Source organism: Dromaius novaehollandiae, chromosome 14 (assembly GCF_036370855.1).
Source record: "Dromaius novaehollandiae isolate bDroNov1 chromosome 14, bDroNov1.hap1, whole genome shotgun sequence".
Taxonomy (NCBI): Eukaryota; Metazoa; Chordata; class Aves; order Casuariiformes; family Dromaiidae; genus Dromaius; species Dromaius novaehollandiae.
In genome coordinates, this window is record NC_088111.1 from 165202 (window position 1) to 193111 (window position 27910).

Sequence of the window (27910 nt, forward strand, 5' to 3'; positions counted from 1 at the left end):
CTCGTGTTATTTTATGCTGAAGTGGTCATACCAGTATGTTGATCCATTATGCACAGCAAGCAATTGGTCTCTAGTCACAGAATTCAATGAGCTGTTTAAGTATATGAGTAATCATGACTCAGGCCCAAAGATATGAATAATCATGACTTAGGCCCACAGGGCCACATCTGTGTTGGAGGCAAGGAAGGGGTAAGAGGGAGAAATAAGGGAAACATCTAAACAAAAAGCATAGCATCACAGGCCTTAAAAATGGGACTTTCACTGAATTGTGTTCATAACTGCTTAAATGGCAGCCTTTTAATAATTTTAATGAAGATAATGAAACAAAACCCTTTATATAAACAGTTTATTTACTCTAAACAGCAACACAGACAGAACGCCATATAAACACAAAGGAAGTGATGCAGAATAAAGATGCTGGCTGACTTTGGATCTCAGAGGCTCTTAAGCAATAACAACCTAGTTTCTGAAAGATAGAAAAACAAATTCAGGGAGGGAAGGGGGTGGAGGGCATGATTTTTTTCATACAGCCAGCTAGAGGCTAAATATAGTTCTAAACATTTTAAAGCATGCCTGCATCAGATAGCAAAGTAACTAGAGATACTAGTGAATTTATAGAAGTATAAAAGTTTATAATTTTACAGCAGTTGAAATACTGACATCAATATTAAAATAAAAGCAAGTTTTACATAACAATCAAAAATACAAAAGACTGAAGGAAGAGACCCTGTATGAAAAAACTGGGGGCAATTCAGCAAATTTAGAACTGTATACAAGTGGCGAATATGGAAAATGGCACACATACAACCCCCTCCCCTAAGTGGATATTAATTGTACATAGCAACATTAGATTTTGCAAAAGTTTTGTAAACAAGTTCTTGCCAAACCAATCCCTTCCTTTTTAAGATGCTGCATGACAGATGCTTATGATGGTGCAAACTTCTTGGCTTGTGCTCGAACCCTCTTCTCATATTCCACTCTGTTTTGGCTGAACAGAAAAGAAACAGAAGGTGATTAAAGTTTGAGAAATCAGAGAATTGCACAGTTTTTATTTTCCTTCAATATGAAACTAAGCCATTGCTGCAAGCAAAACACATTAGACAGAAGAGAATCCTCTATTTTCACAATGCACAAAAATTCACTGAACGTTACAACGTATTAAAGACCTGTCTGGACCATTACTCTGAGAATTTCCTTTGGAGGAAAGTTAAGTTACTTCATCTTTTGTTGAACAATTGTGCTATCTGACTGCATGGCATACCAACGTGTAACGAGCAAGTTTATGCCTGCCCTTTCTCAGGGCCAGCTGTGCCTTACACGCAAGTATCTTACTCATTCGAAGCCAGGAATTTTCCCCTCTTCATCCTGAGACCTGAATGCCAGTATCCTAATAACACAACGTGTACAACGAGACCAGTTCACAGAACAGTTGGTGGAATTCATATGATTTTAAAGCATCATCTTTACTGCTTTGAGGGGAGAGGGGAAGCACTCTAAGAAAGGGGAAAAGATGATGGTAGCTTCACTCTATCTCTGCAGACCCTGCCTCAGTCTGGGATTTTTAATCTTAGCTTTTAGTTGAAAAAAAGAAAGTGTTCCACATTAAAAAAGGCACTGTAGTTCACAGCAGCTAGCATACCTGATGAAAATTGATTAAACAAGCAAGCATTACTCCAAGGAACTATAACCAGTCATTAAGGCTCATGGACTAAACAGAGAAAATGGCAAGTTATTACTAAACATTCATCATCTTTATTCTTGTGTGCAAGGTGCTTTACACTGTGGCTAAAACAAAGTGACTAGATTTTGCAGACAGCCTGAGTGAGTCAACTTACTTTCAGTTTTGAAGGCTTGCACATGGGGAAAAACGAAAAACACAAAAACCCCCCAGCACATTATATCCTCAGGAGTTGATGGTTTTGTGGAAGACATGAAGCCAATTTTGGACATGTCAGATGAACAATTATCAGCAAGTAGACTGACAATACTCTAGCTTCTTCTCATATAACTAAACTTTTCTTGAGGTTATATTGCATTGTCACACAAGAACTAGAACTCAACCCAGCTGGTTAAGTTTCACACCCTCAGAACCCAAGCAAAAGAATGTCTGCCATAAGAGTCTCTGCATGCATAGAGGGGAAAGAATAAAGTAGGTCAGCACATTAAGAGTGCTGAAGTTAACGTTACGAAGTAACAGTACACCAAAGCAGTCCTGAGAGTGAGAAGTAAGTATCCTTATTTTGCACATAAAACTTATTCTTGAAAAGGAAGTTTAACAACCTGTTTAAAAGGCATTTACTTACACAGCACTGCATCTTCCCCCATATTTATTAATCATGCCAAATTACAGATGCATACAACATCCTGCTCTGTTGAGCTTCTAACAATTACGCGTTTAGTGTGACTCATACTGTCAGGCTGTAGAAATACAGTAAACCTGCTGAAAAACTATGCATGTCCAAAACACACATGAAAAGGATATAGAATTAAAATATTTAACACTTGAAAGCAGTGTTCTAAGGAAGAAAAAAAATTTTTTAATCATACATTCCAGCAGGTGCAGATCTTGTTTTGGGGGAATCAATTGTACTGAAATAGGCACAGAAGCACAGTGCTTGACTAATGCATTTGGAAAACCTTAGCAAAACCACAGAAGCAGCTTGTGCAACACCTTCCCAACAGCCATCCCCCCCTCCAAATAAAGATAGTGTTAAGCTTATGCTCACAGAAACTGTTCAATATTCCTATTAACAACTTCACCCTTAAAGCAGTATATTCATTAGCACTAACCAGTCATCAAGGTACAAACCAAGATCCTGTCTTTTCAGTCTCTGCAGTAAGGCAGAAACAAGAAATTGTTTTCATACATATTTACACACACGCACCCCAGTGTGTTTGTAGAAACAGAAGACACACAGAATATATTTTTTTAAAGCATGTTGTTCCTCCCCCCTCAGTCCCTCAGAGTAGTTTGTTTTTAGAAGTGGCCTGCCCTCACCACTACCTGCTTCTGAAGGCACCGCCTACAACTGTGGCCTTCTGTGTGTCCTTCATCTGTACTCAGTTCCATCCAATCTTCAGTAAATTCTGTAAATTTATTCTTAAATAGTAACATTGAGTGAAGTTTTAAAATCCAAGACACACTATTCAGCCCCCTTTCCTTTTCACTAGGGTCCTGTAACATAGACACATCCAAACTATGTCAAGGATGAAGTCTCATAAAATGCCATTTTCTAACTTGGCAGTCTCCTGGAGACTTGATCTTCTGTCTCGAACGATAACCTTACATTTTCATCTTGGTCATTATTTTAGTAGCTTGACAGAGCCAGGATCCTTTGTTTAATGTCTTCTGCCCCCATAAAGATTATAGATCAGCTGCCCATTTTTGATTATAGGATAATGTTAAGATTGAGCCTAAAAAAAAAGTTTCAGTTTAAACACTATCACCTTTCATAACCATTGCAATGTTCATTCTGCTGAAGTTAACAAGCTTTCCATACTCCTTAGCCTATTCTTTTTGAAGATTTAATTTTCACAAAATGCTCCGCACTCACTACAGTAATCACACAAAGCTATATTTTATCCTTCAGGCACAAATGCTCACAGATACCCACTACCAGATAGAAGTGACTCATTCCTGTATTGATGAATGGGACTCATCACCTAATCCAGTCTCATCCTTCTAATTGCTGGTTGCCGTGGTCCGACTAAGGAAGCCTCTGTAATTTATTGCTGTTATGACATTATTAAAAGTGCCATTAGCCTATTAACTTTGAAGTTACTGTTTTGCTTAAGCTTAGCATAAGCTAGGCATCTCCACAGGTCACAGCCATGAAGGTAAGAAACCCTGATCATTCCTAAGAACATTCCCACATTATACTATCAGTTATAAATAGTTCAAGGTAATATGTCAGCTTTCAAGCTGATATGTAAAGATACTCACCAGTAAATTGTGTAAGCCTCTGCTTGAGCTGGGTCTTGAATATTTGGTTCATTTAGAAGTTCTTGTATTCCTAACAAGATCTGTTTAAGAAGGAATAGGAAGTGAGTAATGTAGGCATAGATATTACTAAAAAATGTACAATAAAAAACCCTCTTAGAAGTCAATTGTAGAAACATACATGAATCTCAAATGTTCAGTGTCAGACAAGCAGGCAAAGCAAATAAGAGCGCTTATGTCTAAGTATAATTAATGACCTGTTTAATTGTGATTGCTGGCCTCCAATCCTTATCCTCCTCTAAGATGGAGAGACACACTGTGCCTGAAGGATACACATTCGGATGGAATAACGGTGGTTCAAATTTACCTAAGGGAGAAGAGAGTTGCATACAGAGATAAGACTAAGATTAGAAAGTTAGGTTACAATATCAGTGAAAAAAATGGCCAATGACACAAGGCTTGGGGTGGGGCGGGAATATATAATAAAAATAAAAAAAAAAAAAAAACAAACCAACAACCAGACACTCTCTAAAGAGGGTTTTTTGTTTGTTTGTTTGTTTTTGTTAAAGGCTGTTGCTACTGGTTTTCCTCTTGGCTCAGCCTGCACATAAAGCAGGCATTTGTAGTGTCTGCAATATCAGTCTGGACAACATAGCAATATTGTTACGATCAGTAATCTTGTGGCTTAAGAAAAAAAAAATCAGTTTGTAATGTCTTTATGATAAAAAGCTTTTTAAATAATCCTGTATTCATAGTAACATATACTACTCTATACAGGAAAGATACTGCCCTTCATTCATCTGTTTTCCCCTGACTTTAAAATACTGAAATGTCCATGCAGAAAAGGCTAAGTTAAGCTGAAGATGTAGGCTTGGCTGTGCCAAGCAATGAGTATTCCGACATTTCTTTAATCTTTGCAGGACTTAAATGCAAAAGCCACCATCTTCAGTAATGCGATGAACAGTTACTTAGTAATACAGAAAATATGTAGATACTGGTGCAATTTTCTATTCATCTTATGTCACAACTAAGTTTTGCTTATGATCCCCTCAGTAAAGTTCAGTGGGAACTGGGAAGCTGTATTGTTAAGAAATAAGTCATAATAATTGGTAAGTCACAGACACACCTTAAGGGATGATGGTTCATTCAGCACTTGCAAAGCATGCTAAACCAGCGGTATTTCTTGAGATATTCATGTTAAATATTTTCTAGTTTAAAAGGTACGTTTCCTCTTGTGTCACAAGAATTTAGGTGGAGACAAACTAAAGCAATAGCCAAGACAACTGATACTGCTGAAATACTAAAGAGACATGAACCACTGTCTAAAAAGCTGTTTGCGATCATGTCCATTGATTTGTGGGGGTAGCCTTTTTAAAGGCCCTAGAAACTAGACAAGAAACAAGATGTTCTCAGAATTCTAAAGTTTATAAATGAGGTGTGTTCTAAAAAGTTTCCTTATCCTAACAAGGAAACAAGATATCTGAGTATATATGTTGTAGGTAATGGGGGGTGGAACAAAACAAACAGGTCCATATTTAGGGTTAACAGATGAAGAGGTTAAAGTTGATGGAACCATTTTTTAAATATGTCTAAGATCTGGCTTTCTGAGTGATTTCTCAGCTTAAAAGACAAACTTTAAGGAAGAAAAAGCCCTAAGAAGTTTAGATTAACCATGCCTGCCTATTTGATTCTGAAGAGTGCTGATCAAGTAGGGGACACTTCAACTGATGCTTCTGCCAAACTTTCAGGAAACCCACAAAGCAGCCCTCTACTCCTCAGCTTTCTAATATCAAACATTTCACTCATTTCATCACTTTTTCCCCAAATGCAAAAGCAGGGCGGGAAGGGAAACACCTTTCAGTAGGAAGAAATCAGCAAGAAGTAGTAACCATTCATACAACCTCATGGACTGGTTTAATATTGTTCTATTAAACCTATGGGTTTTGGTCATTTTACTTGCATTTTGGGGGTGAAGAAGGGTAGTCATCCTTGAACAGCATCCGTAGTTTAAATAAGCCTCCTTCCCATGGTGTCTATCAGAAGTTAAAGTAGAATTCAGATTAAAGCAAGGAAAAGTCAAACAAACAAAAAACAAGACAGCACAGTAAGACACTTCCTTTTTCTATACCAGTATGAAGTATTCATCCTCTTGCCTAATTAGCTTTTTGATGGTTTTAGTAAGAATGTGTTGAGAGAATTGAGTACAACACTTTCATTGTCAGAAAAAATATCTTAAGGAGTAAATCAGTTCATATACTGAGCAGTAGTTGGAATTTGATTTCAAAAGTAAAAATCTCAAGAGTTTAAAAAGACAAAAACACAGATTCATTTAAGAGTACATGTCTGCTTTAACATAGCAGTAATATCTCAGTGCTGTATCTGCATACCTAGTCCACAAAGATGTAAAGGGATGTCTACATTGAGACCAGTTATTCTACCTATGTAGTAAGCAGTTGAAAGGCGGGGGGGGGGGGGGAGAAAAAAAAGAGAAAAACACTGCTTTTTCCATTTAATTATTGCTAATAAGTGTTGCAGAGTCAGTCAAGAAATTCAATACAAACAAATAATTTCAAATACAAGTTGTCATACTATATAGAAGAATAAAACAAAGTTTTAGATACTAACCATGTAATGAGGGAGGGATCATTATACCCACACTTAAAACAAATCTGAGAAGATAGGATATGGATACACCATTTAAGCAAGTGGATATAAACAGCTTCTATTTTGACCCATGAGAATCTGGCCTGAGAAAAAGCACTAAAAATTAATAAATCCCCAAACCAAAAATAACTAATATTACAGTGCCTCTAGATTTATGTGAGGTTCCTCATTAGTCTAAATTAATCCTGTCTGTATTTGGCAGCATGTAATCTGGCAGATTACAACTTTTTGTATAAGAAACAGAAGTTCCAAGGTTTTCATCACTGTCGGAAATCGTGACCACTGCTCTGTTAGAGCAGTTCCAGTGCTACACAATGTCAGGGACTAAATAAGACAGCACTACTCAGAATGATCACCTAAAGAAGTACAAACATTCAGCAAAAGACAGAAAGCCTACCTCAAAAGATATCTGCCTTGTCCTCTTACTTGGAACATAAGGAGAAAAGCCTCTCTTCTGAAGAACTGACTTCTGGTAAGAAGTGTGGAAAAGTTTATTAATCTCTAAAATAGCAGATCACTCGTCTGTAACTAGCTGTTACTATAGGCTCACTGAAATAAAAATAAGTGTCAGAGTTGTCCTTTAGAGACAAATCTGAGTGATGATGGTCCCCCAAGTTATCAGCGTAAGTGATCTACTTGTGTCTTCAAGGACAAACAGATACATTCAAAGATCACCTTAGGAGAAAAGCCCTACCTCTTCCCTACCTAAATCATGTGATTTTTAGTGGAAAAAGCACACACTGTTGTTGCCAGTTTTCACTGTGCAAAGTCTCAGGCTAGAATGGGGGAAAAAAAGCACTATGGAATACTAACATATGAGTGTTTTTAAGAGCGAATGGTCTTGATTACACTTACTATAGTGTACTCAACAGGTTCTGAGATGGTCATAGTCAGTTTTGATCAACTAGAAATACCTGTTCTCCACACCTTCTCAGAGGAGACAACTTATCCATTTTTAAGAGAGAGATAGAAGCCTTTTGATAGAATAAAAACTCCTATTTTGTTTGTTTTCAATTTTGGGGGAAGAGAAATGGCTTTTGATAAACTGCTCAAGTAGAATGCAAGAACAGTCAAAAACAAGTTTTGACTCTTTCTGATAGAGCAACAAACTTTCTGGATGTAAAATAGCAGACATTCAAAAGCCTTACTAAGGTAAAAGTATGACATAGCAGTATCATCTAGATCCTACTACGCTACTGGACAGATTGCAGGTGTATCTTCCAGTCATATTATAGGTAGTTAATAAATAATTCACTGTCAAAAAAGAGATGTATGGAGATATTCATCCCAGGTCTGTTATCATTTGCTGCTTCAGCTTGTAATCTGCTGATAGCATAAAAGACATCCAATAGATCTGCAGGCAGAACCAAGCTGACAGGAATGACAAGCAGATGAGAGCATTTTGGATTCAAACTTAACTTTAATATGCTTAAACAGTCTGGGAAAAAAACAGATGCAATTCAGGGAGAAGTGCAAGATTCTATGTTTAAATTTGAATAATCAAGCATGCACATACTAGACTGGAAAAAGTGATTAGGTAGCAAGGATTCAAGAGAAGGATTCAAGCTTGGTAACTGAATCAAACTGAACCTTATGTTAGCCGGTCGTGAGGAGCAACAATTCAGAAAGTTGTGCACCAGCACTAGAGGTCTTTAAGACTTTTTGGAGGATGATTAAGTTTTGATAAAACCCAGCACCAAGGTTCCAAACATACATCTCCTATGCCATGTAGGCGATTTCACCCACTGATCTGGCTCAGAGGTAGCAGCTGCAGTACAGTGTGCCTCCAAACACAAAGGCAATATACAACGACTGGTTGGTGTGGTAGAAAAACAACACATGCTGCTTCTAGCAAAAATTCAGTCTATTCATAAGTAAAAAGCCCTGAATTATTACAAATCTCTATCCAAGAATTACATAAGTTTACCTGATCTTGTCCTGGGATAAGCTGTTTTATAGGAGGCAAGAAATTGGCCTTTAAGGGTTTTGTTTGCTTCATTTTACAATTTACGGAGCAGTACTATTAAGATTTCTTAACATAAGTATTTAAAGGTGACACCTTGACAAAATAGTTAGCTATTACAAGCGATAATCTTGTTTTGGCAGAATACCCTGTGATGAGTTTTTCCTTGTACTGTTAAATTATTTTTAGATGCTTCTTTAAGAAATAACTTGAGGCATGCCATTTTGGAGGGTCATACAAAAAGCAGGTATCAGTTAGCTCAACGCTTTGGTAGCTGTCTACTCAAGTTGGATATCTAGCAGCAACACTCAGTGCCATGTTCAGCACTAGATAAACTGGGAAATAGTATGGAATCAGCATGTTTTGCTAACATACACTTTCCTTATAATACAAAATCTAAGAGATCAGATTTTAGGGGGACTTAGGCAAGTTGGCATGAAGGGGTGGTAAAGCAGTCAAAGCAACAAAAGAAATTCCACATTGAATGCAAAACACCAGAGACCAGCAAAAATGAAAAATAACTAGGTAATTAATAATACTACTCCAGAAAAGAACGCATCCACTGGGTTCGAGAATAATCAATTGCTCCTTGCCAAAGAAAAAAATTTAGAGAAAGAGAAATAGCACCCAGAATGAGAAGTTATAATGGCAGCGTAGCAATCAAAAAAGCTTCGTGCATTAATGATTATCTCTATCTGGAAGTTCTGTTCGTTCTCTCCCCTGAAACCAGACTAAACTGACTAGAGTAACAAGGGAAAGGAACATGTTTGTAGAGACTACAACTAATTTATTTTTAGGAAGTGGACATGAAAGCACAAATGAAATCAGCTAGAAGAATGACATGAGAAAGTTCTGTTCTTCTTTTCCTAAAAATAAAAAGGGAATCTCATATCTTCAATTTATGAAATTTTTCATGATGATAAAGCAGAACTATTTTCCATGAAATCCATAAAATTAAGAACAGGGCTACAGTACAGCACTTCTATAAGACTGAAGGGTCTCACTATTTAGCAGACAGAAAAGAGGCACTGGTGGTTAATGAGCAAAGACAACATTTTGGAAATATTAATCTCCAAGCTTTAGGGCTTAAACCAGCATTTAGTAAGAACAGAAGTCACAATAAACCCTGTCATGAAGCAGAAGATTATCTTAAGTCTGTCCTATGCAGGATTCCTGCAGACTCTTCTGAAGCATTTGTTTCTTAAACCAGTCAGTGCTAACAGTCGAACAGACTCATAGCGTATTTAGTCCAGTGTCATTCTCCATCTACTCCACCTAGATTCCAAAGTAGCAGAAGGATCCAAACATTTACATTAAGCTGCATGTAAGTTATACTCTCAGTTCTCACCTTAATACATGGGCAGGCTTATGTTACTTTTCAGTACATAAGTGAGATGTTAGGACAATAATAAATCTTACCCCTTTCTTTCCTGGAATAGCACACTCCCAGTTCATTAGATTCATTGTGCCATCTGGATTTTTTGTAGGTACTGCTACAAATCCCTGAATTAAGGCAAAAAGTCAAAGGGTGAGAATTTCAGAAGACAAACTTATAGCATACTTTACGACTATCTTCTCTTTATACATGGTGTTACTTTGTTTTGCACTACATAGTATTAAGCAGGGGTTTTTTTGTTCAATTGGGTGTTTATAAAAAAAAGATCAGGGAATCATCATCAGAGGACCAAAATAGCTATAGAAGTCAGAAAGCTGACAGTTCGCATATACTTACAAAAGGATGATCTTTTCTCCAGGCTTTTCTCTCCTGTGCAAGTCTGCTGAGGGCTATGCCAGACATATTTGGAGTCCCTCTAAAATAGTAATGATTGCTTTTAGTAAAAACTTTTACTTAAAATGCTCACATTTCACACATTACACTATCTTTTGAAAAGCTATGATTACTCAGGAAATAGTTTGATCTATGATTTTCACTGCTGTTGTTGAGACATGCATCTCCTCCCACCCCCACTCAGCAGAACTCAACATCAGGAAAAGCATCATCAAGGTTCCCAATGTCAACAACTTCTAAGTTACTGGACTTCATCTAGTTTTAAATACTGTCCCCACCTTGCGTTCTATATGTGAACTACATTTTCAAAAATACTTCAACAGTAGCTTGACAACAGAAGTATCATCGGTAGTAAGAAAAGGGCTCAGATTTTCTACTTGTGCAATTGATAAATGCCTATCTACCACACTGTGAAGTGTATGATTTTCTTCCATAGGCCAATACTTCTGTTGCTCCTGTTTGTGGGAAACAGGGGAATAACAAGTGTTAATTTTAAACTGTAAGTCCCTGCTGAAACTCAGTGCTCTATGCAAAAAGCAACATGGGCATAGAACTTATCAGAATCATCTCAATTTTGCTGAGATGTCACTATGTAACTTCTAAACATCAGCAGACACAGACAGCAATAAAGAAGTGATCTAAGGAAGAACCAGTGTCCCACTCAGTCCACAAGGTAGGTTCTGAAGTCCAGTGTAAACTGAATGATCTTTCTGCATCTTCAGTGCCCTTAGTAACAGCCAAGCATGGTGACTGAAACAGCAAACTGTAGAAGAAAATATGCAGAGCACAGGTCATCACTACAGATGATGCAATAAGAGTTCTAGACATGATGGTTGCAATAGAGTGGCTCACTCAAATTCAGGGAGGATTCTCCATTCACATAGAACATTAGTCAAAAACAGAGTTGATTTTTCATTGCTAAACTGTACTTGAACGCAGGGTTTTATTAGCCACGTGGTCAAAAGGAGCTCATAACCTCCTTCCACCAAAGGTTTTTAATCCTTCTCCCTACTGCACATTTCTCCTTTTTGAAGAGGAGCTGGAGAAGTCAGGTCAACTGCGGAGTACCAACTGTTCTTAACTCTACCTACAGTTAAGAAGTCTTTAGGACAGCCAAAAGAATACAGGAATTCTTCCACTAAACAGGCTTATAGAATTAATGATAGGAATATTACCACTCCATTAACATGAACATTTTAAATGCTGGTTAAGAACTATGCAACATTCGATATGGTATTAATATGCAGATTGCTCATAAGAATATTACAGTCTATTACTACAATAGTATGAATTGTAGCTTACAAAGATCCTTATGTTAAAATCTCACACTGGACTACTCATGCTCATTTACTATACACTTTAAAGATTAGAAGACAGTTGGTTTCCAACTTAAGTACTTACACATCATCAAAAATTAGCAGACACCTCAACTCAAAGTCAAGAACTCCAGATTAAGAGTTTTAATGAGTTCCTGGGACACTCAGTATTTCAAATCCTTCCTTCCAGTTTTATTCAAAGTCAGTTTTGCTTGGATGACCATAAAACATGATTTCAACTTCAAGCTAGCAGTTAAATTCATGCCAGACGAAGCTATTTTTTAGAAAGGATCATTAACCCTGAAATACAGCAAATATGCACAGTAAATTCTATATTCAGTCTAATATTCCTCTTAGTGTTATATACCTATCACCACTATAAATTGTTTGATGAGTAAAATAGAGGCATGTACTTGGATCTTGGTTATGTCAGAAGACTTAGTTAACAAAGAAACTATACATACCACTTCAGTCTATTTCATTCACAAAAGTAGAAGCCATTGAAAAGATGCTGTCAGAACAAAATTCTCCCTTAGAGAAATTTTAAAGGCAGCAATTTTATTCTATGACCCCATATTCTTGCAACAGATTTAGATGAACTACTGAATATACGACAGAATTTTGGTTGTGTTGTCAGTATGCAATGGTCCACTGTAGTATTAACCTTGCTACAATAATTTGAGGAAACTAGTTGTGCTTAGATACTTAGTAACTCAGTTACCTTTTCTCCAAGGAAAATACTACAGAATGCTTTCAAGAACACAAAGAATTAAATTTCCTGTGGTTAACAGGCAATTATGTATATCTCAGGGGAAATGCTGGCATCTCAGAGGGCCTATAAACTACACAGGTCCTACAGAACATCAATTAAATAATTTTTCAACAGAAGGAAATAATGAATTTTCAAGCTTCAATTCTGACTTGTTTTAGGTTACTTTTTGTAACCTGCTAGCTTTTGCCATTAGTTATGCACTATATGGTGGCCTAGTAAACTTAAGGCTTTCTTCTGTTCTATAAAGACCTCTTCAAATCTTGAGGCATTTGGCCTAGTTAACCACTAATCAGACTACATTCAGAACTATTTTTGAGTGTATATATACACACTGCGTTATAACCAAAAAGATTAAGTCTAATCTTTCAACTGGTTCGCACCTCAAGATGTTAAATGAAGCTTTGAAGAGGGACCACACACCATTTGCTTCCCAAGTGTAGCACATCTGTCTTCCCAATGTCTGCCTTTCATTCCTTAGTTCAAATGTCAACTTCTTGCTTTTTTCTCCTCACAGCAAAGAATTAAGTGCCATTACTTAAGTTATGAGGATGACATATTTGATGCAGGGGGGGGGGGGGGGGGAGGAGAAGAGTATGTAAAGATAGTTCAAAGCTCTCAGCTATCCTGCAGCCTAGCCAAATAGTTAAGGGTAATACTAAAAGACAGTTTGGCTGCAAAAACACACTGACAGAGGGAGTTTTCCCAATTAGTATATTTTAAATGAAGAAAATATTAGGCTGATTTTCATTATTTCACAGAAAGTGAAGCCTGTGACTTAATAGCTCAGTATTTATTTTAGTAGCAACTCTGCTGCTTGGGTAAAAAAAATCAAGGACTTCAGTGTCTGAATATGGATTTCACATAACACTCTAGATTAATAATGAGCCAGATGTGATTAACTAGGATATATTGAGAAGCCTGATAAAGAAGTGTTTGTCTTCAATTTAGATTCCAAGTAATATATTTAGACAGTCTTCTAGTATTTGCTATTCCAGTACTGTGAATATCAAAAGCCCTTGCAATGAAAAAAGAAAACTGATACTTCCCAGGATTTTAAGAATATTTACTTTATCATATATCAAATCAGAGAGTTAGACAAGTAAACAACTAAAAAAAAAATCAATTATATTAGATTGTTTCAGTTACTAGTAATACATAGTTAAAAATTTTAATCTATTACAACACATAGTTAGTGGTTTTATTGCAGGTTTGAACCTCTGTTTCTCCCCCCACCCCAACAATCAAAACTGAACCGCTGATTAAGTTTTACTGAATATGACCAGGAAAAAGTTCAACCACAGCTGGACTTGAACTCTGATTTTTGTGCCCATCTGTGGCCTCTCTTCTGCAAGACTGTTGTTACAATGTCTTCAAAGGGTCCAGGGATGCTGAAGTAACTAAAATTGGTATCTTTGGGCAGTGAGTGCTACAGACTTATTACTGTGCAAGTAAACACTACATGAAGTTTACTCCTCTCTTTTCATATTTTAAAGTAAATCAAGAACTGTATTGGGAGACTAATTTCCTTGTACTCTCGTGGACCCACTTCAAGTTTTGCAACTCCTGCATGACTCTAAGACTGTAAGGAGCATCCAGCATAAAAGGATGTGGAAAAGGAGACTTGTCAGTTCTGGAGCTGGTCACCCTCTTTCTCAGAGTATCTAAATATTTTACATACTTATATGGCATGATTCAGTGCCTGGTTAACCTCTTCATAAAGTTCACAGGCTTCAGTTATCCTTGCAAGCGCAGACAAATATTTGGGGGGGGGGGGGGGAAGAAAAAACACTCTTGTCTCTTACACATCTACTTTGTAGTAGTTTGTGACAAATGAGATGTAAAGCCCAGTTCAGAATGAGGATCCCATTAGAATTTGCTCAAAAGCACATCAATCTGTTAACAAATTTCCAACATAGTCTCTAGCAGCTCTTCAGTAGAGGAATCTAGACATCTTGTTCAAACTGTTCCTCTGCAGGAGCTTCAGATATGATAAACAGAGACTGATCATCTAAATACGTATTTTGGTCTCAGAAGTAATGGAATAGCAGGAAAGAGTGAGATACTAAAGTGAGTTAACTAGATCTTCAGAAATAAAACTGAAGATCTCATATTCTCATTGTTAGTTATGCGTATTGTTTTCTTTGTAATAGTAGTTTCTGAGTAGTATTTTGTCCAAATGCCTGTTTAATGTTTAGCTCTTGCAAGCTCTTGAAATTCCTAGCAAATGCAAGGCATCACTATCAACCTGAAAAACAGCTCTTTATTAAAAAAAAAATAAAATAAAAAAAACCCCCACCACTATCACACCCGATTTATTTCCTCCACTTGAGAAATTTACTGCTAAGGAACAGAACTGAGGTCAGAACACATTAAAGAGATAGATCACTGGAAAGAACACACTCTTTTGCCCTGGAAAAAGTATATAAACCCTATCTTGCAGAGGCCATGCAAGCACAAGAGGTCCATCTCCACATTCTATTTGGTTTTGCACTCCACTCCCCTCCTCGCATTAGAAGGTAGCAATGCCCTTTTATTGCTATCAAAACATTAGGAAATAAACAGAAGCTTCCAAACTTACTTTGTAGCCTGCCTTTGCTGTGGCTACTACTACCTGCTTTTGGGGAAAAAATAAAAACAAGAACCACACACACCAAAACAAAACCAAGCCTTTATCATAGGGGTGAAATGATTCTGTTCTATTACAGATCATCTTAGCTACCTATGTCCTCCAATAGGAGGAAAAAAATAAAAATCTATTTCCAAACACAAAAAGCAAGTCTCACAAAGAACAGTTCTGCTGTGGGACAGCAATATCCGTCACACACAGAATTCTGACCTGTGATCAGTCCCTAAATACATGAACAGCACGCTCTTTAACCGTCAAGAACTTGAACTAGCTCCTACTCATTTCAAATAACAATACAGCAAGTTTAAGACTGCTTAGCCTCACATTCTCACTCTGTAGGTTGAATACCAGCACAAGAAAAAGTTATAAACCAGAGTAGCTTGCCCAAGAACTTGACAAACTTTACTTTTCAGAAGCGTGGAGAAAACCCATGGTTGTGATTTAACCAAAACAGACTAGCGCCGGACCGGAAGAGAAAACCGCCTCCTGCAGCAGAGAGAAGGGCAGAAAGGAGTTACTGCCCCGACACGGCTACCAGAACCGCAAGGAGAACAGCCAGAGGAGTGGCGCGGCAAGAGCCCTCGGTCCGGACCGGCTCAGTAACGCCGCCCGCGGCGCGGCCCCGGGCGAGCCGAGCGGTGCCTGCGCTCGCCGAGGGCCGCCCGGCTGGCGGGCCCGGTGGAGGGGCCGCGGCGGCACCGAGGCCTGCGCAGGGTAGCCCGGCGCCCGCCCGCCCGCTGGGACCCGGCCAAGTGCTAGTCGGGGCGGGGACCGCCTTGCGCAGGCCCGGTGGCGCTCAGCCCTCCTCGCCGCGCTCGGCCCGCGGCGGCCGCGACCTCCGGGGGCGGCCGCGGGGCGGCGGGAGACGCAGAGCCCGCCCGAGGCAGGGAACGCTGCGCCGGCCGGCCCGGCCGCCCGGTCTTCGCAGGGGCCGCCAGGCCCGCGCGCCCCGCGGCCGCCCGCCCCGTCGTGCCGCGGGCGGTGCGCGCCAGCCCAGGCCCCGCTCTCCCGGGGCCCGCGGCCGCCGGCGCGCCGCCCCAGGCCCCTCGCCCGGCCAGGCCTCACCGTGAGCGGCCGCAGCACCCGCGCGTGTCCCGGATTGAGGCGGCAGTGAGTGACCCGGATGTTCCCCACTCGGCTCCCCCCCTTTGTCTCTGGCCCGGAGTTTCCCTCCCTCTTTCCTCGGTGCGGAGTGCGGCACTGTGGTATGTCCCTCAGTCCGACCCGTCCGTGCGGCTGCGCCGGCGCGGTATGACCCTGAGTCCGCTCCGTCCGCCACGCTTTACGCATCCTCGTGACACAGGACCCGAGGCGCCCGGAACAACGCCTGAGCAGGGAGCGCACGGGGAAATCCCAGCGGGGCTCTCTAAAGGCCTCTCCGCCTCCTCGTGCCCCTCGCCTCCTACCAGCCCCCGTCGAGAAACTGAGTGAATTTTTACCTCAGGCGCTGGGAGAGCCACCTGCACCCTAATAAGGCCTGGTCCCTCGCAGGGCGCTAAAACCGGTGTCGCAGGCTGCGCCTGCCCCGGGACAGTCTTGAGGCCGAGAGGACCCCACCCCTGTGAGCAGCTGGGCCTCTGATTGGTGGGTGGAGGCTCCACCCCCTAGAGGAACTTTCACAGGTGATTGGCTGGCCGGGGAGTCTCGTCAGAGGGGAGGCGGGGGCGCGGCCCTCCTTAGGCCCCGGCGCTGCCAAGCGGCTCCGTGCGCCGCGGCTGCGGGGCCCCGGGCGGGTGTCGCGGTGGCTGCCGGCTGCCGGCCACGCCGTAAGCGGCAGCCCCTCCTTGACTGTCGGCCGGGGGCCACGGGGCGCCGGAAAGCTCCGAGACTTGCTGCTGCTGCCTCCTCATGTCCCGCCTTTAACTGTGCGTTTGGCCCAAGTCTGTTTTTCCATCTGATGCTTAAGAGGCAGACTGCTTCACGTACTGTGTTTCTGTTTCCTTTTTTCTTGGTTTATGAGAACGCATTTTTTGTGGCAAATAGGGCATGAATCACATTGTGTTCTTGTGTTTGGCTTTTTTTTTTTTCATTTTACTGAAATTTAAATGAAGTTTCAGTCCTGAAACCTTCCCCTAACTATGCCTCACCATGGTCTCCATGTGTTCGTGGTTCTTGAGCTACCTCCCATGTGCTTAAAACTAAATTCCAAATTGTATCTCATCTTGGGAATGCTAGAATTAACTTTTTCAAAAAAAAAAAAAAAAAAAAAAAACACTTAGACTTGAATTTGTCCTAATCAAAATATGTGCTTAGTTAGAAATCTCATTGCCCAGCATACCATCTAATAAGTAGGCAGCTGCAAAGAGCAGTTCATCTTAGATACATTAAACTGCCTGCTAGAGAACTTCTGTTTCTCTGTAGCCCTGGGCATCTGGGATTCAGTTGCAACTGGCACCTAAAGCTGGCAGGAGGAATCTAGACCTCATTAGAAATTTTTGTTTGTGCTTTGCTCTGCTTGGCTTTTAAAATTCCAACTTAAAATTCTGTTAGATTTTTCTGCTCCTTGAATCACTGTAAACATGATACACAACATGAAGATATAGGTTGTTTTTGAGAAAATGAAAGGGTATTGCACAGAGAAAGGGGAATAACTTACTATTCGTGCCTGTAATGGAGGGGGCAAGATGTCATCGGTATAAACTGCAGCAAGAAAAATGAAGGTGAAGCATGCAGAAAATCTTTAATATCAAAGATACTAAAGCATTTGATTGCCTAATGGGTATGGGAGGGGTGTGGACTCTTCATCACAGGGGACTTTAAAGGTAGGTTAGACAACACGTGTTGCAAGTGTAGCTGTTTCTGCCTTTGGCCAAGGGCATGAGTCGAGTGGTGTGTCTCAGCCCCTTCCAGACTTTTTTGTTTTTGTTTTTTAATCAATTCATTTTCTCATTTAACCTTGTCTCAGTTTTGACTCCTACAGAAAGGATGGAGAGGACAAGTATTCTTTCTGGTAGGCAGGTGGGCAGTTTGAACGTTTCCCTGTTACAGCAAGGAACGCTGAATGAGATCATGAGGCAGAATAGGAATAGTGACACATCACAGAAATGTTTAAGAATGCAAAATAACGATTTCACCTTTATATAAACAGCTCAGATCCTTGAACCATTTGCCCTGTTCTCGTGGCGTCCTTATTTAGCTTCTCTCCATAAGGGAGTTACTTAACAGTAACTATGTTCTCTTTGAATAAACAGTCTCTATTCACATTTGTGATTCAGCCAGTTATGTATCGCAAGGATGCAAAATAGGATATTCACCTTCCTCTGGGTCCTCGCTCCTGCACAGTTCTCTTTTCCTGATGCGTGGATACCTGTGGCAGCATCTGCCTTAATTGCTTTATTCCTTTCAACTAGTAAATGCTGGAGTAGAGAGGGAAGCGAGTTAGCAGATGCATGTACAGAAGACACATCCTGAACAGTCACAAATGAGTTGGGGAAAGAGGAGTCTCAAAATTCTTCAAGAAAACACCAGTTACAGATTGCTTTACCAAACAGTTACTGAATGTCACCTCAATGGCATGTCACTTGGTGAAAATATACTTGGAATCTCTGGTGGTTTCTTTGCAGAAGTTTGAAATTGAGATATTTAGCAAGGCCGTTTAAGAACATAATAGTGGCTATGCCTAATCAGACTACAGGTCACTCTAGCTTAGGAATCTTCTGCCAGTAGCTAATACCCACAGTAGGAAGAGGATGAACATGTACTCCCTTGTATACCTTTCTGGCATCTGATCATTTGCAGTATAGGGTCTTCTAAGCTGTAATATTATCTTTGCATTTGAGATGCAACTTTGGTAGCATGGTTCTTAAGATAGCGGACAGATTCACTGTATTGTAGTACATAGACTTGCCAGGGTTTCATGTTGCTTGAATTTGCATCCTTCCAAACTCAGCACTGAAGACTGTCACCGTTGATCTGAATGGATGTGGTGGAAGAAGTGACATCTCTGTGCAGAGGATTGGAAGAACATTATCAGAAGCTGTGATCTTAGAAAAACTGTTAACACCATACTCACAGGACTTATCTTACGGAATTGCATGGATTGCAGCCCCAGAGAACATCACATAAATATGGGACTGTGTTTATGACTGCCAGGCAAGACTTCAGCACACCAGAAGGTAAATTTGCAAGGTCATTTTCATCTTCCTGAAATGAAACTTTCTACCGAAAGGAGAACTAGCTCCAAGTAAATGCCAAATGTTATAAAAGATCTGACTGGAACGTCCATGACTTACTTGGGAGTGTAGGATGATCTCCTTTAGGTGCCCTTTATTAACTGGTTTCTGGTTTGAGATACAGAGTTATCCCTTTTATATTCTCACCTTTGCCAATCTGTGAAGACACTTGAAGCTACACATAGAGAGAATAGGAATTTGGATTGGAAGTAGTGCTGCTTGACTGTAAAGTCTAAATACTTTTAGGAAGAAAGCCTGACAAAATATGGAAGTATGTGCTGAGTGTCCTACTAGACTCAGGTCTTCACTTGTGATAGTCTGGTAAAATTGGAATGTTATTAAAATGCAAGAAATCAGTTCAGTAAAATGACACCAAAGTTGCTGAATATATAAGGAAAAATTAAACTTTTGCATTTAAAACTGATTAAAACTGTTAAAATGAAATTAACCTCATACTTAACTGTACACACTCTAAGATTTTAGAACTCACAAGTTTTAGCCTCTCATACATAATTCTTAATAGCAGTTTGGAAAATAAGAGCAATTCATTTGTTTTCTCAACACTAACTCTGGATTACAGTCTTTTCTATACTTGTAGAGGGAACAGCTGTCAAAAGCTGTCTGAATCATTTCAGCAACCTGCTTCAGTACTTAACTATTGACTTCCTTCAGCAATTTATATCCTCAAAACTTCTGTAGCAAATGCACCGAGTGGCTTCTTATTTACATTTCCTGTATTATACTATATGTCAACCTTTTTATAAAGTGTTGATTTCAGTTAGCTTAATTTTTCAAAAAAAATTTACATTAAAAATCCAAGTTTTCTGAAAGAAATTATGTTTTTAGGCAGGCTCATTTGTGAGTTGTATGAAAGAAAATATATGCACGATGTTTAGTAAACCTTGGTATATGTCTCTTTTGTGATTATATACCCCTACGAGAGGGAAGAATTTCCTACCGTAACGAGCAGCAACAGTAATAGTAAACATGAAGGAAAATACCTTAATTTCCCAGTGGATATGTGTCTGAATAAATACGGCTTTTTATAACTAAGGCATTGGGGCATAAGAAAAGGATGCATCTCCTTTACAAAGGAAGAAGTATTACTGCTTTGAATCACTGCACAAAAGTGATTAAACTACATTTTTTATCTGAAGTGCTAAACTGGAAATATCAGCGATATTACACTGTTAATGGATTCAGAAAACAAAAGAAAACTTAAGACATCAGACTTTAAAAGGGAGAAAACATGTTTATTTCATGCAGTTTACAATACACTAGTGTTATGAAAAGGAGGTTAAAAAAATACCCACACACATTTTAATTGTATGCTTTTTCTAAAAATGATGGCTAATTGTAACCATCGCCAAATGATTTGGGAAGCCCTAGCAGATTTTTATCCAGGGAAATTCCCTGTATTCAATTTGTTGTCCATGTTTGTGCTAATAATTTTGGTTAATGCAAAAGCATTAAAACCAAATCAAAATTCAAACTTTGCTGCAGTAAGAACACTTCAGAGATAATGAATTGGCACAAAAGAAAATGTTATTGCTAATTCATTATCCAGGAAATAACATTTTGCAAATATGATGACTTGGACATTAACATAAACACCTGGTGCACAATTAATTGTGAGACCAGTGATTTAAAAAAATAAATAGAACAAAACCCAACCACTTGCTAAATTAAGTAGGCAGGCCTATACAGCGCACAGGAAATAATTTTTTTTCATACCTAGGCTAAGGTCACGCCCAGAACAGAAGCAGCTGGAAATAGTTGCCATCTGATACTTGCTTGGTTTGGTGATCTTGGTTCAATTCCAAGTAGAGGTGGGCAACGCTTGGTTTACAATGTCGTGGCACTTGCTTCCTCTTAGCAAGCACACAGACTAAGTTAAGTTTGAGTCAAGTTGCACATAAGCTTTTGGAAAATCTTGAAAAGGAGCAAGAACTAAGTACAAAGACCCATTAACTCATACATTTCAGACAAACAGGCCTTGCAAATCTTATCAGGTGTTAAGTTGGTCAAAATTTTGGTTCAGGGTTCTAAGGAAAAGAGAGCGCCGTTACAGAACCTCCACCCCTCCAAAGTAGCAAAATAACTTTCTAATAATTTTTTTCTCATTATGGTAGCCATTAACACGGAAAACCCTAAAGAGAACCCTTTTTGTAGAATGCCTTGGTAGACTTTGCTAAAGGAAAGGAAAACTAAACTGTGAAGAAATATTCAGTGATTATTTCCTGGAATAGAATCTGCCTCAGAGTCTCTCTACTGCCAGTTCTGTTCATAGAAGCTGTTAAGATTTCAGCACAGGCAATAATAAAGGAGTGGGCAAGTGTGCTCGCTTCCACTGTGTCCCTACCAAACTGGAAGCTGAAGTTCCAAGTAAGATATGAACATACGTATATCTGCAATTGGTTTAGCCATTTTGAAGAAGGATTTTAGAGACTGTGAGTTACAGGAAAAATGGAGCAGCTCCTTTTTAAAACTTATTTGTGTCTCTGGAACTTCAAATTAGCCCTGGAAAGCATTATAGCCCTTAGCATTGCTGCACCGCAAATGGAAAGTTCTTTCCGTCTGACAGTCACCTATGCAAACTTAACAATAATAAAGTGTGACCTATTTAGCCCTTTAAAGCCTCAGTTCAGTGAGAAGCCTTTAGAAACAACTCCCAATTGTTGCAAGCCAAAAGAAAGAAAAGTTATGTTACACTGAGTTCAGAGAACCTTCACCATATTTTTTTAAATGGAATATTTATGGTATTTTAAGAATCCATAGTTCTACACACAAACCCAAGTAAGATCCTGAGACTGTCCTTAAAGGAGGAAATAACTGTAGTCTAAACTATAATGAAGCAAACAGGGAGCATCCTCAGACCTTGTGTATTTCAGAACTGCTGTGCTAGAAAATACACTTCGCCAGTGACCACCAGAAGCCTTAGTCCAACTATCCTGAGCTAACAGGTACTGTTAAAAGGGTGGAGAGCAAGCCCAAAGCCCTGTATCTTTTCAAAGGCCTCACCTTTCAGGGCTGGTTGAAGACGCTAATTTGAAAAACCTGGAAGAGATTTTTTGTTGATGAGAGGGAGAGAACAGAATTGGAGAATGACACTTCCCAATTTTATTATATCTCAAGTGAACAAAATCGCAAGCTTCAGCTCCAAACTCTTTTTCACTTGACTTTGATCTCCACAAAGAACCCAGTACTTTGCTGTTTTGTTCATACTTCTCCAGAAATGTGTTCCAATATACCTGAATGACTGGACAATATACATTATAATACAGTTTCTAGATAATTTCAGTCAGATACTATTACATTTTTGCATTCTAAGTTCATTTTTTTTTATTAACACCAATAAAAATAGAGGATCTGTAATTAATATATGTGTCTTAATTCTCTGGTGGTAGCTGTCTACGATGCTTCACTGCTCAAGAAGAGACTGACAACTCTCAACAGACAGGTTCATAGAAGGAAGTGTTCTGTTCTGAGAAGTGGTTTTGTGGAAACACCATCCTCCTACTCAACAAACCTGTTCCCTGATCATGCCTGTAATCAAGGGTTTTTTTGTTTGTATTTTGTTTGTTTGTTTTTTAACTGCTGAAAGTTTTCATTTTCTTCTGAGAAAAATCCCTCTCACAGGAAAATGAGCAGGATTCAGTTTTGGTATTTTCAGGAAAGACACCCATTTCTAACTGACCATGACTGTACACGCACATTGCTGCAAATGAAGCTACACAGCAATTATCTCAACAACATCTGAAGACAAAAAAGCTGCACAGATATCTTCAGCTCAATTTGTTCAGGAATATTTTTTATTGATGCTAAGATGAAAGGAACTTTTATCATTACCACAAGCCTGGCTGAATTTGAAGAAACACAGTACTTTTTCCTAATAAACTGAGCATATGATATTGAGGACTGAAAAGTTCAGTAGAGAATCAGTTTATGCTTCAAAATACAATCAGGCCTTTGACACACAATTAAGTTACTGTGGGATAATGAATTACCATCAGCCATAATCCATGGTAACCTGAGAGTAAATGGGAGAAAATTCCATGTAACCTTGCATCTTTCACTAAGAAAGCTATTTCACATTTACTGTGGGGAGCTGCTGAGTCAGACCACACTTTTGGACAGTTATCATGGACCAGGTGACATTCATGTCTCTGAGGACTCAGAATGACTTGTTCTTTGAGACAACAGTTAAACTCCGATTTAATTGCTGCTTGAAGAAACCCAAAAGCATCTGATTTACAAATCAATCATCCCCAGTACCAAAAATTATCCTGACTAAATTAAGCCAACAGTACTACCTGTTTCCTAACTTAAAGCAAGAAATTGTAAACTTGTTTAAAAATGAAAAGTTCAAATTTACCATAGCAAAATGTTGTTGTGTAAAAGTCCTTAAAGATTTCCACTGAAAATCAATTAATCATCTACTAAATTAACCTCCTGTTCCACAGAAAACATGCCAAACAACTTCACCAAATGTAGATAAAAGAATATTTATATAGCAAAAGGGCAGAAAGATAAACCTTCCATAGAATTTAAATTTTCATGAGAGATCATCTCTATTAACTGTATGTTGTGGTATCCCACCTTTCTGCTTTATTTCCTCCTGCTATGATCTCTTTGTGTCCAGGATCTTAAATTTTAACCTGAATACTGTTTTGATTTAAGGATAGAAAAGCTGTATAAATCCAGAGTTTACACTTCATGTCAAAGACTTCTGCAGTGTAGCTCTTCAAGTATACTCTTTTAGTGAACGTATCAGCTTTACATAGTTATATGCTGTTCTCCTGTGGTAAACACTTCCCCAAATGATAGAAAAGGAACAAAGGACTCCAGTTTATATTATATTGGTAAACTGGTAAATTTCCTCATCCTGAAAGATGCTAACCAACAAAAAGCAATGTTCACAAAACTTGGTGCTTAGACTGAACCCTAACGCGACTACCTTGTTACTGTAGTTAATTTTATTAGAAATTGCAAGACTCAAATAAAAAGAAACCAAATTTCTCTAGGGATCAATACCTAATGCCTTGAAAAAGGCATGTGATAGCATTTCCAGCTATCTGAAAGCCTCAGATGTTCAAAAAAAAAAAAAAAAAAAAAAAAAGTTAAAGTAACTAACAATAGCAAGAACAGGAGAGTAGTTAGTTCAGGCGGTCTCATACAATAGCATATAAAATCATTTACAAGGTACCTGCCTATTAAAGTTTTCTTTTTTTTGCTTAAGATCTTTGTGAGGTATTGGAAACAAAGTGCAAAATGATTAACCCCTTATTTCCCCCAAATTTGCTACAACAGGGATACAACGTAAACTAGATTGCAGGTAATCTCACCATAAAAGCACATTGTTAAACTGTATATATTCCAGTGAAAAAGCCATACTAAAAAAAAAAATAAATAAAAAAAAGCCAAAAAATCCTTTTACATACTCTGAATTTGTTCAGTTTGCTCAGTTTGTTACTCCTGCTTTGCTGCTCTCATTCTTTCAGTTGACGAAATAAAATGTTCTGTCTTTTTTTGTTAAATAAGACAGAAAACACAAATGCAGATTCAGAAGGATTATTATACACAGTTATTTTAGGCATTAAAATCCACTTAGGCCAATGCTGAATTACTCTGTAGAGCACAGCAAGTAAAGAACAAGAAACCTGGTTGGCTGCACTTCCATGAGCTAGAGAGCCCAGAGAATATGACGGAGTCATACTGCTTAAAAACACAGTGACTACTGCAGCAGAGGAAATGTTTTAATATGCAGTTAACATAGACAACTGTTAGGCTTATTTTCAAATACACAAGATTATCTGTTACTATTTAGGGGAAATTTGGGTGCTAAATTTAAGCTGCTAAAATACGGGTGCCTAAAAAAGTATAAAAGTATAAACATTTCCCCCTACATAATTACATTTTAGTAAATTCAATTCAGTTTTAACATCTTAAAAAAAGACAAACATTTTACGTGTTGTGGAGGGGCCAGCAGCTTCCCGTGCAGACCACATCCAAGTGGCAAAATGCATTAATGCTTTCTAGCATTAGATGCATGGACAAAACATTTAGCCCATTGCTTAACCTGCTTTGTAGAAACAGTTTTACAAATTATTTCTGCCCAACTTTTATCAACGTACAATAAGTTTAAAAAAAATAGGCAGACCCTAGCTGCTTGACAATCAGGTTTTTGTGTAAAGGATTACCTAGAGTATATGCATAAATTCTGAAGTTATTGAGAATGAAAGTTTTAATGTATTTTAGAATTCTAAACAATCTTACAGTTTCTTGAAACTCTCTTCTGCCACTTTCAGCTACATATGCCAATGAAGCTGAATTTTATACTATCAGTTTCATTAAGTGTTTCAAAGATGTGCTGAAGATTTTGCTTAAAACATAGTGTATTAAAAAGCTCCAGTCTTGGGTATTAGCCTTTATCAAGGACATAACCTAATAAAGCTGCACCAGATGTTTTCAAACAGTGTTCTTTAACTGCATAGTTGAAACAGTATAGAAAGACAGACTGATTGTAAATATCCTGAATATCCAAAGCAATTAAGATTTTTAATTGGATGATCTTGTGTTCACACTCAAGGTTGATCTTAATCCCAATCATAGAGATAAGAATCCAGGACTAGCCAGCGATATTTCTGTACAACCTCCAGCTCTCTTAAAAATCTCTACCAAAATCCACAAAGAGATCAACACTTGTAGGCATTTTTAAAAGTATAAACACACATTTAACTACAAACATTTCAAAAGAAACAAAATGTTCAGTTGTTCATTTTAAGTGAATTTTGATTCCCCTTCCAAACATCTGGCTAAGACTGGAGCATAACTTTTGCAGGAGGACACTTTTGACATAAGGAACATCAAGAATGACTCAGATGAATGACGTTTTCTCTTGAGTTTAGTCTTCCCTTTGGGTATTAAAATATGCCATAAACCCAGTCAATATATACACCCTTCCTTGAGAAAAAACCTTTTGTCTGTGGTGTAACTTTTTATGTGCTAGTTTCAGTTGATCTCCTAGGCTGTTCTTACATGAGAGAATATGTCACAGAGCCATAAGGAATGTGCAGTATAAGAGAGTCACCTGGGGCTGCCACCGATTCCAAAACAATGTAGGCCCCAAAATTTGCATTTGTGGGCTGTAATGTGTGTGTGTGTGTGTGTGTGTGTGTGTGTGTGTGTGTGTGTGTGTAGCACCAGTTACATTGTCCTTTAAATGTTTACAATGATTAGTAAGAAAAACTCTTCAAACTGATCAACATTGGGTCATCCAGCACCAGGCATAAGTGCTACATGTCTCAGAGGAAAATACGAGTGCACGGTCACTTCTTTTCAAATGACCAATGTCAGTCAGCCCATAAAAGAGTACAACCATGCACTACAACCAAAACTTAACACACACTCTCACACCGTCTATTCCCATTAAGTAATCTTGCAATGCTTCCAGCCAGTTTACACCAGCTTATAGGCAAAAACGGTTGAACTCAGATCAACAGAAAATTGTCTAAATCAGATTTTTTCTTTTGCAGCCAAGCCTCTTCAATGTGACAATTCACTGCATCTTGGAATAAAAGAGAAAAAATCTTCAGCATTCAATACTGTCTTCACATCCTGGAACCTCTTTCTTGCAAAATCTAGAAGAGACCAATAAAAAAAATATATAAATGAAAATTCCCTCAATGTCATTCCTAAAGCACGGAGAACAAAGAACAACACGATCATGATTTCAAATAACTGATGAAGTGTCAGGGAGCTGGTTCAAGAACATTCTTGAAGCTTATGCTGTAAGGCTGAAAAAAGAAAGACTGATACATATAGTATTTCCTATCAAACACCATTAAAACACATGTAAATCACTGCTAGGAATTGAGTTTTATTAATATATCCAAACCTTCAGAGTTGGTAGATATAAAAGCTAAGCCATTTCACCTCATCCTAGTTCTGAGGATACTTAGGTCGCTGTATGGTAAATGAAATCAGTTACTTCATTAAAAGTTGGGATTTAATTTTCATTTACCCTGCTCCAGTAAAATACACTCAACTCTCTGAAGTTTCAGCTGCAATTTGTGTCCCACAGAGTACTGAAAACATGAATTAGCAATTCAAAATGTGCACAAATGGCACTTTGGATGACATGACACAGGTACTTTTCAAAGCCTATCATGAGTTTGCAAGAACTAAATCAGCATTTGGAATAGATGCCCAAGCTTGATCCCTTGCATGACCTAAATTCAGCCTACTAGATTTCTTCAGATTTTTGCTATACTGTTTGATATATAAGGCTCATCTGTTGAACTGACCAGCTATGTGAAAATAAGTACTACTTTGAAAACAGTTTTTAAATATTTTTACATGAATATTATTTGGTCATGCCAGATCTGAAGTCTGCAAAGCATCCTTGTCCATATGAAAATTGTGTCTGTGAAGACAGGACATAGCACGTTATACTTTTCCCATATTACCTTGTCCAACATTATCCTTTGTGTTGCCCAAGACAGGCAGCTGAGAGGCAGTGGAGGCTGTGACTTCATGAGGAGGAATATGTTTCTTAAAAGTTCTGTCTGTGGAATTGCATCCTCCCATTGTTACCCAGGAACTGAGACTCCCATTACAGTGATTAAAAGCATCTGTTAGAGTTTTTTTTTTGTTCTGTTTGACTTTG

The 27910-nt window shown here is 38.7% G+C and overlaps 2 protein-coding genes and 1 long non-coding RNA gene across 11 annotated transcripts in view; 1 reads left to right on the forward strand and 2 right to left on the reverse strand.

The window, feature by feature from the left end:
- Nucleotides 1-332: 332 nt before the first annotated feature.
- Nucleotides 333-16637, reverse strand: UBE2I (ubiquitin conjugating enzyme E2 I). 5 transcript variants are annotated; one of them, XM_064519966.1, is made up of 9 exons: nt 16136-16244; nt 11758-11972; nt 10300-10378; nt 9987-10070; nt 7002-7073; nt 5901-5973; nt 4198-4307; nt 3944-4023; nt 333-988 (listed from the first exon to the last, which is right to left on the reverse strand). In XM_064519966.1, the coding sequence occupies exons 3-9, from the start codon at nt 10363-10365 to the stop codon at nt 925-927; spliced, it is 549 nt and encodes a 182-aa protein (XP_064376036.1). In that variant the 5' UTR covers nt 10366-10378; nt 11758-11972; nt 16136-16244; the 3' UTR covers nt 333-924. The 5 variants fall into 5 exon arrangements, with proteins under 5 accessions (XP_064376036.1, XP_064376035.1, XP_064376034.1 ...); XM_064519965.1 differs by lacking the exons at nt 11758-11972; nt 16136-16244 and adding an exon at nt 16510-16637; XM_064519964.1 differs by lacking the exon at nt 11758-11972 and having other exon boundaries at nt 16136-16266.
- LOC112991427 (uncharacterized) lies at nt 16559-27888 on the forward strand. The gene is made up of 3 exons (XR_003261295.2): nt 16559-16692; nt 18960-19185; nt 26778-27888. It is a non-coding gene; the product is annotated as an uncharacterized LOC112991427 (long non-coding RNA).
- PDPK1 (3-phosphoinositide dependent protein kinase 1) overlaps nt 20475-27910 on the reverse strand; it is a 73667-nt gene continuing 66231 nt past the window's right edge. For all 5 annotated transcript variants that reach the window (XM_064519955.1, XM_064519954.1, XM_064519958.1 and 2 more), the window contains one exon: nt 20475-26882. In XM_064519955.1, coding sequence (XP_064376025.1) covers nt 26853-26882 — 30 coding nt within the window. In that variant the 3' untranslated portion in view covers nt 20475-26852. The remainder of the gene's footprint in view (nt 26883-27910) is intronic.

Bases quoted from the DNA above. Each gene is read 5' to 3' on its own strand.
- UBE2I (XM_064519963.1), bottom strand. From the start codon at position 15,502: ATGGGTTTTCTCCACGCTTCTGAAAA. The intron at 4,308-5,900 runs GCAAGTAAAATG...CTTCTCCCTTAG, and splicing joins CCCTTCTTCACCCCCAAAAT to GTAAATTTGAACCACCGTTA. The intron at 4,024-4,197 runs GTCATTAATTAT...CTTCTTAAACAG, and splicing joins CAGCAATCACAATTAAACAG to ATCTTGTTAGGAATACAAGA.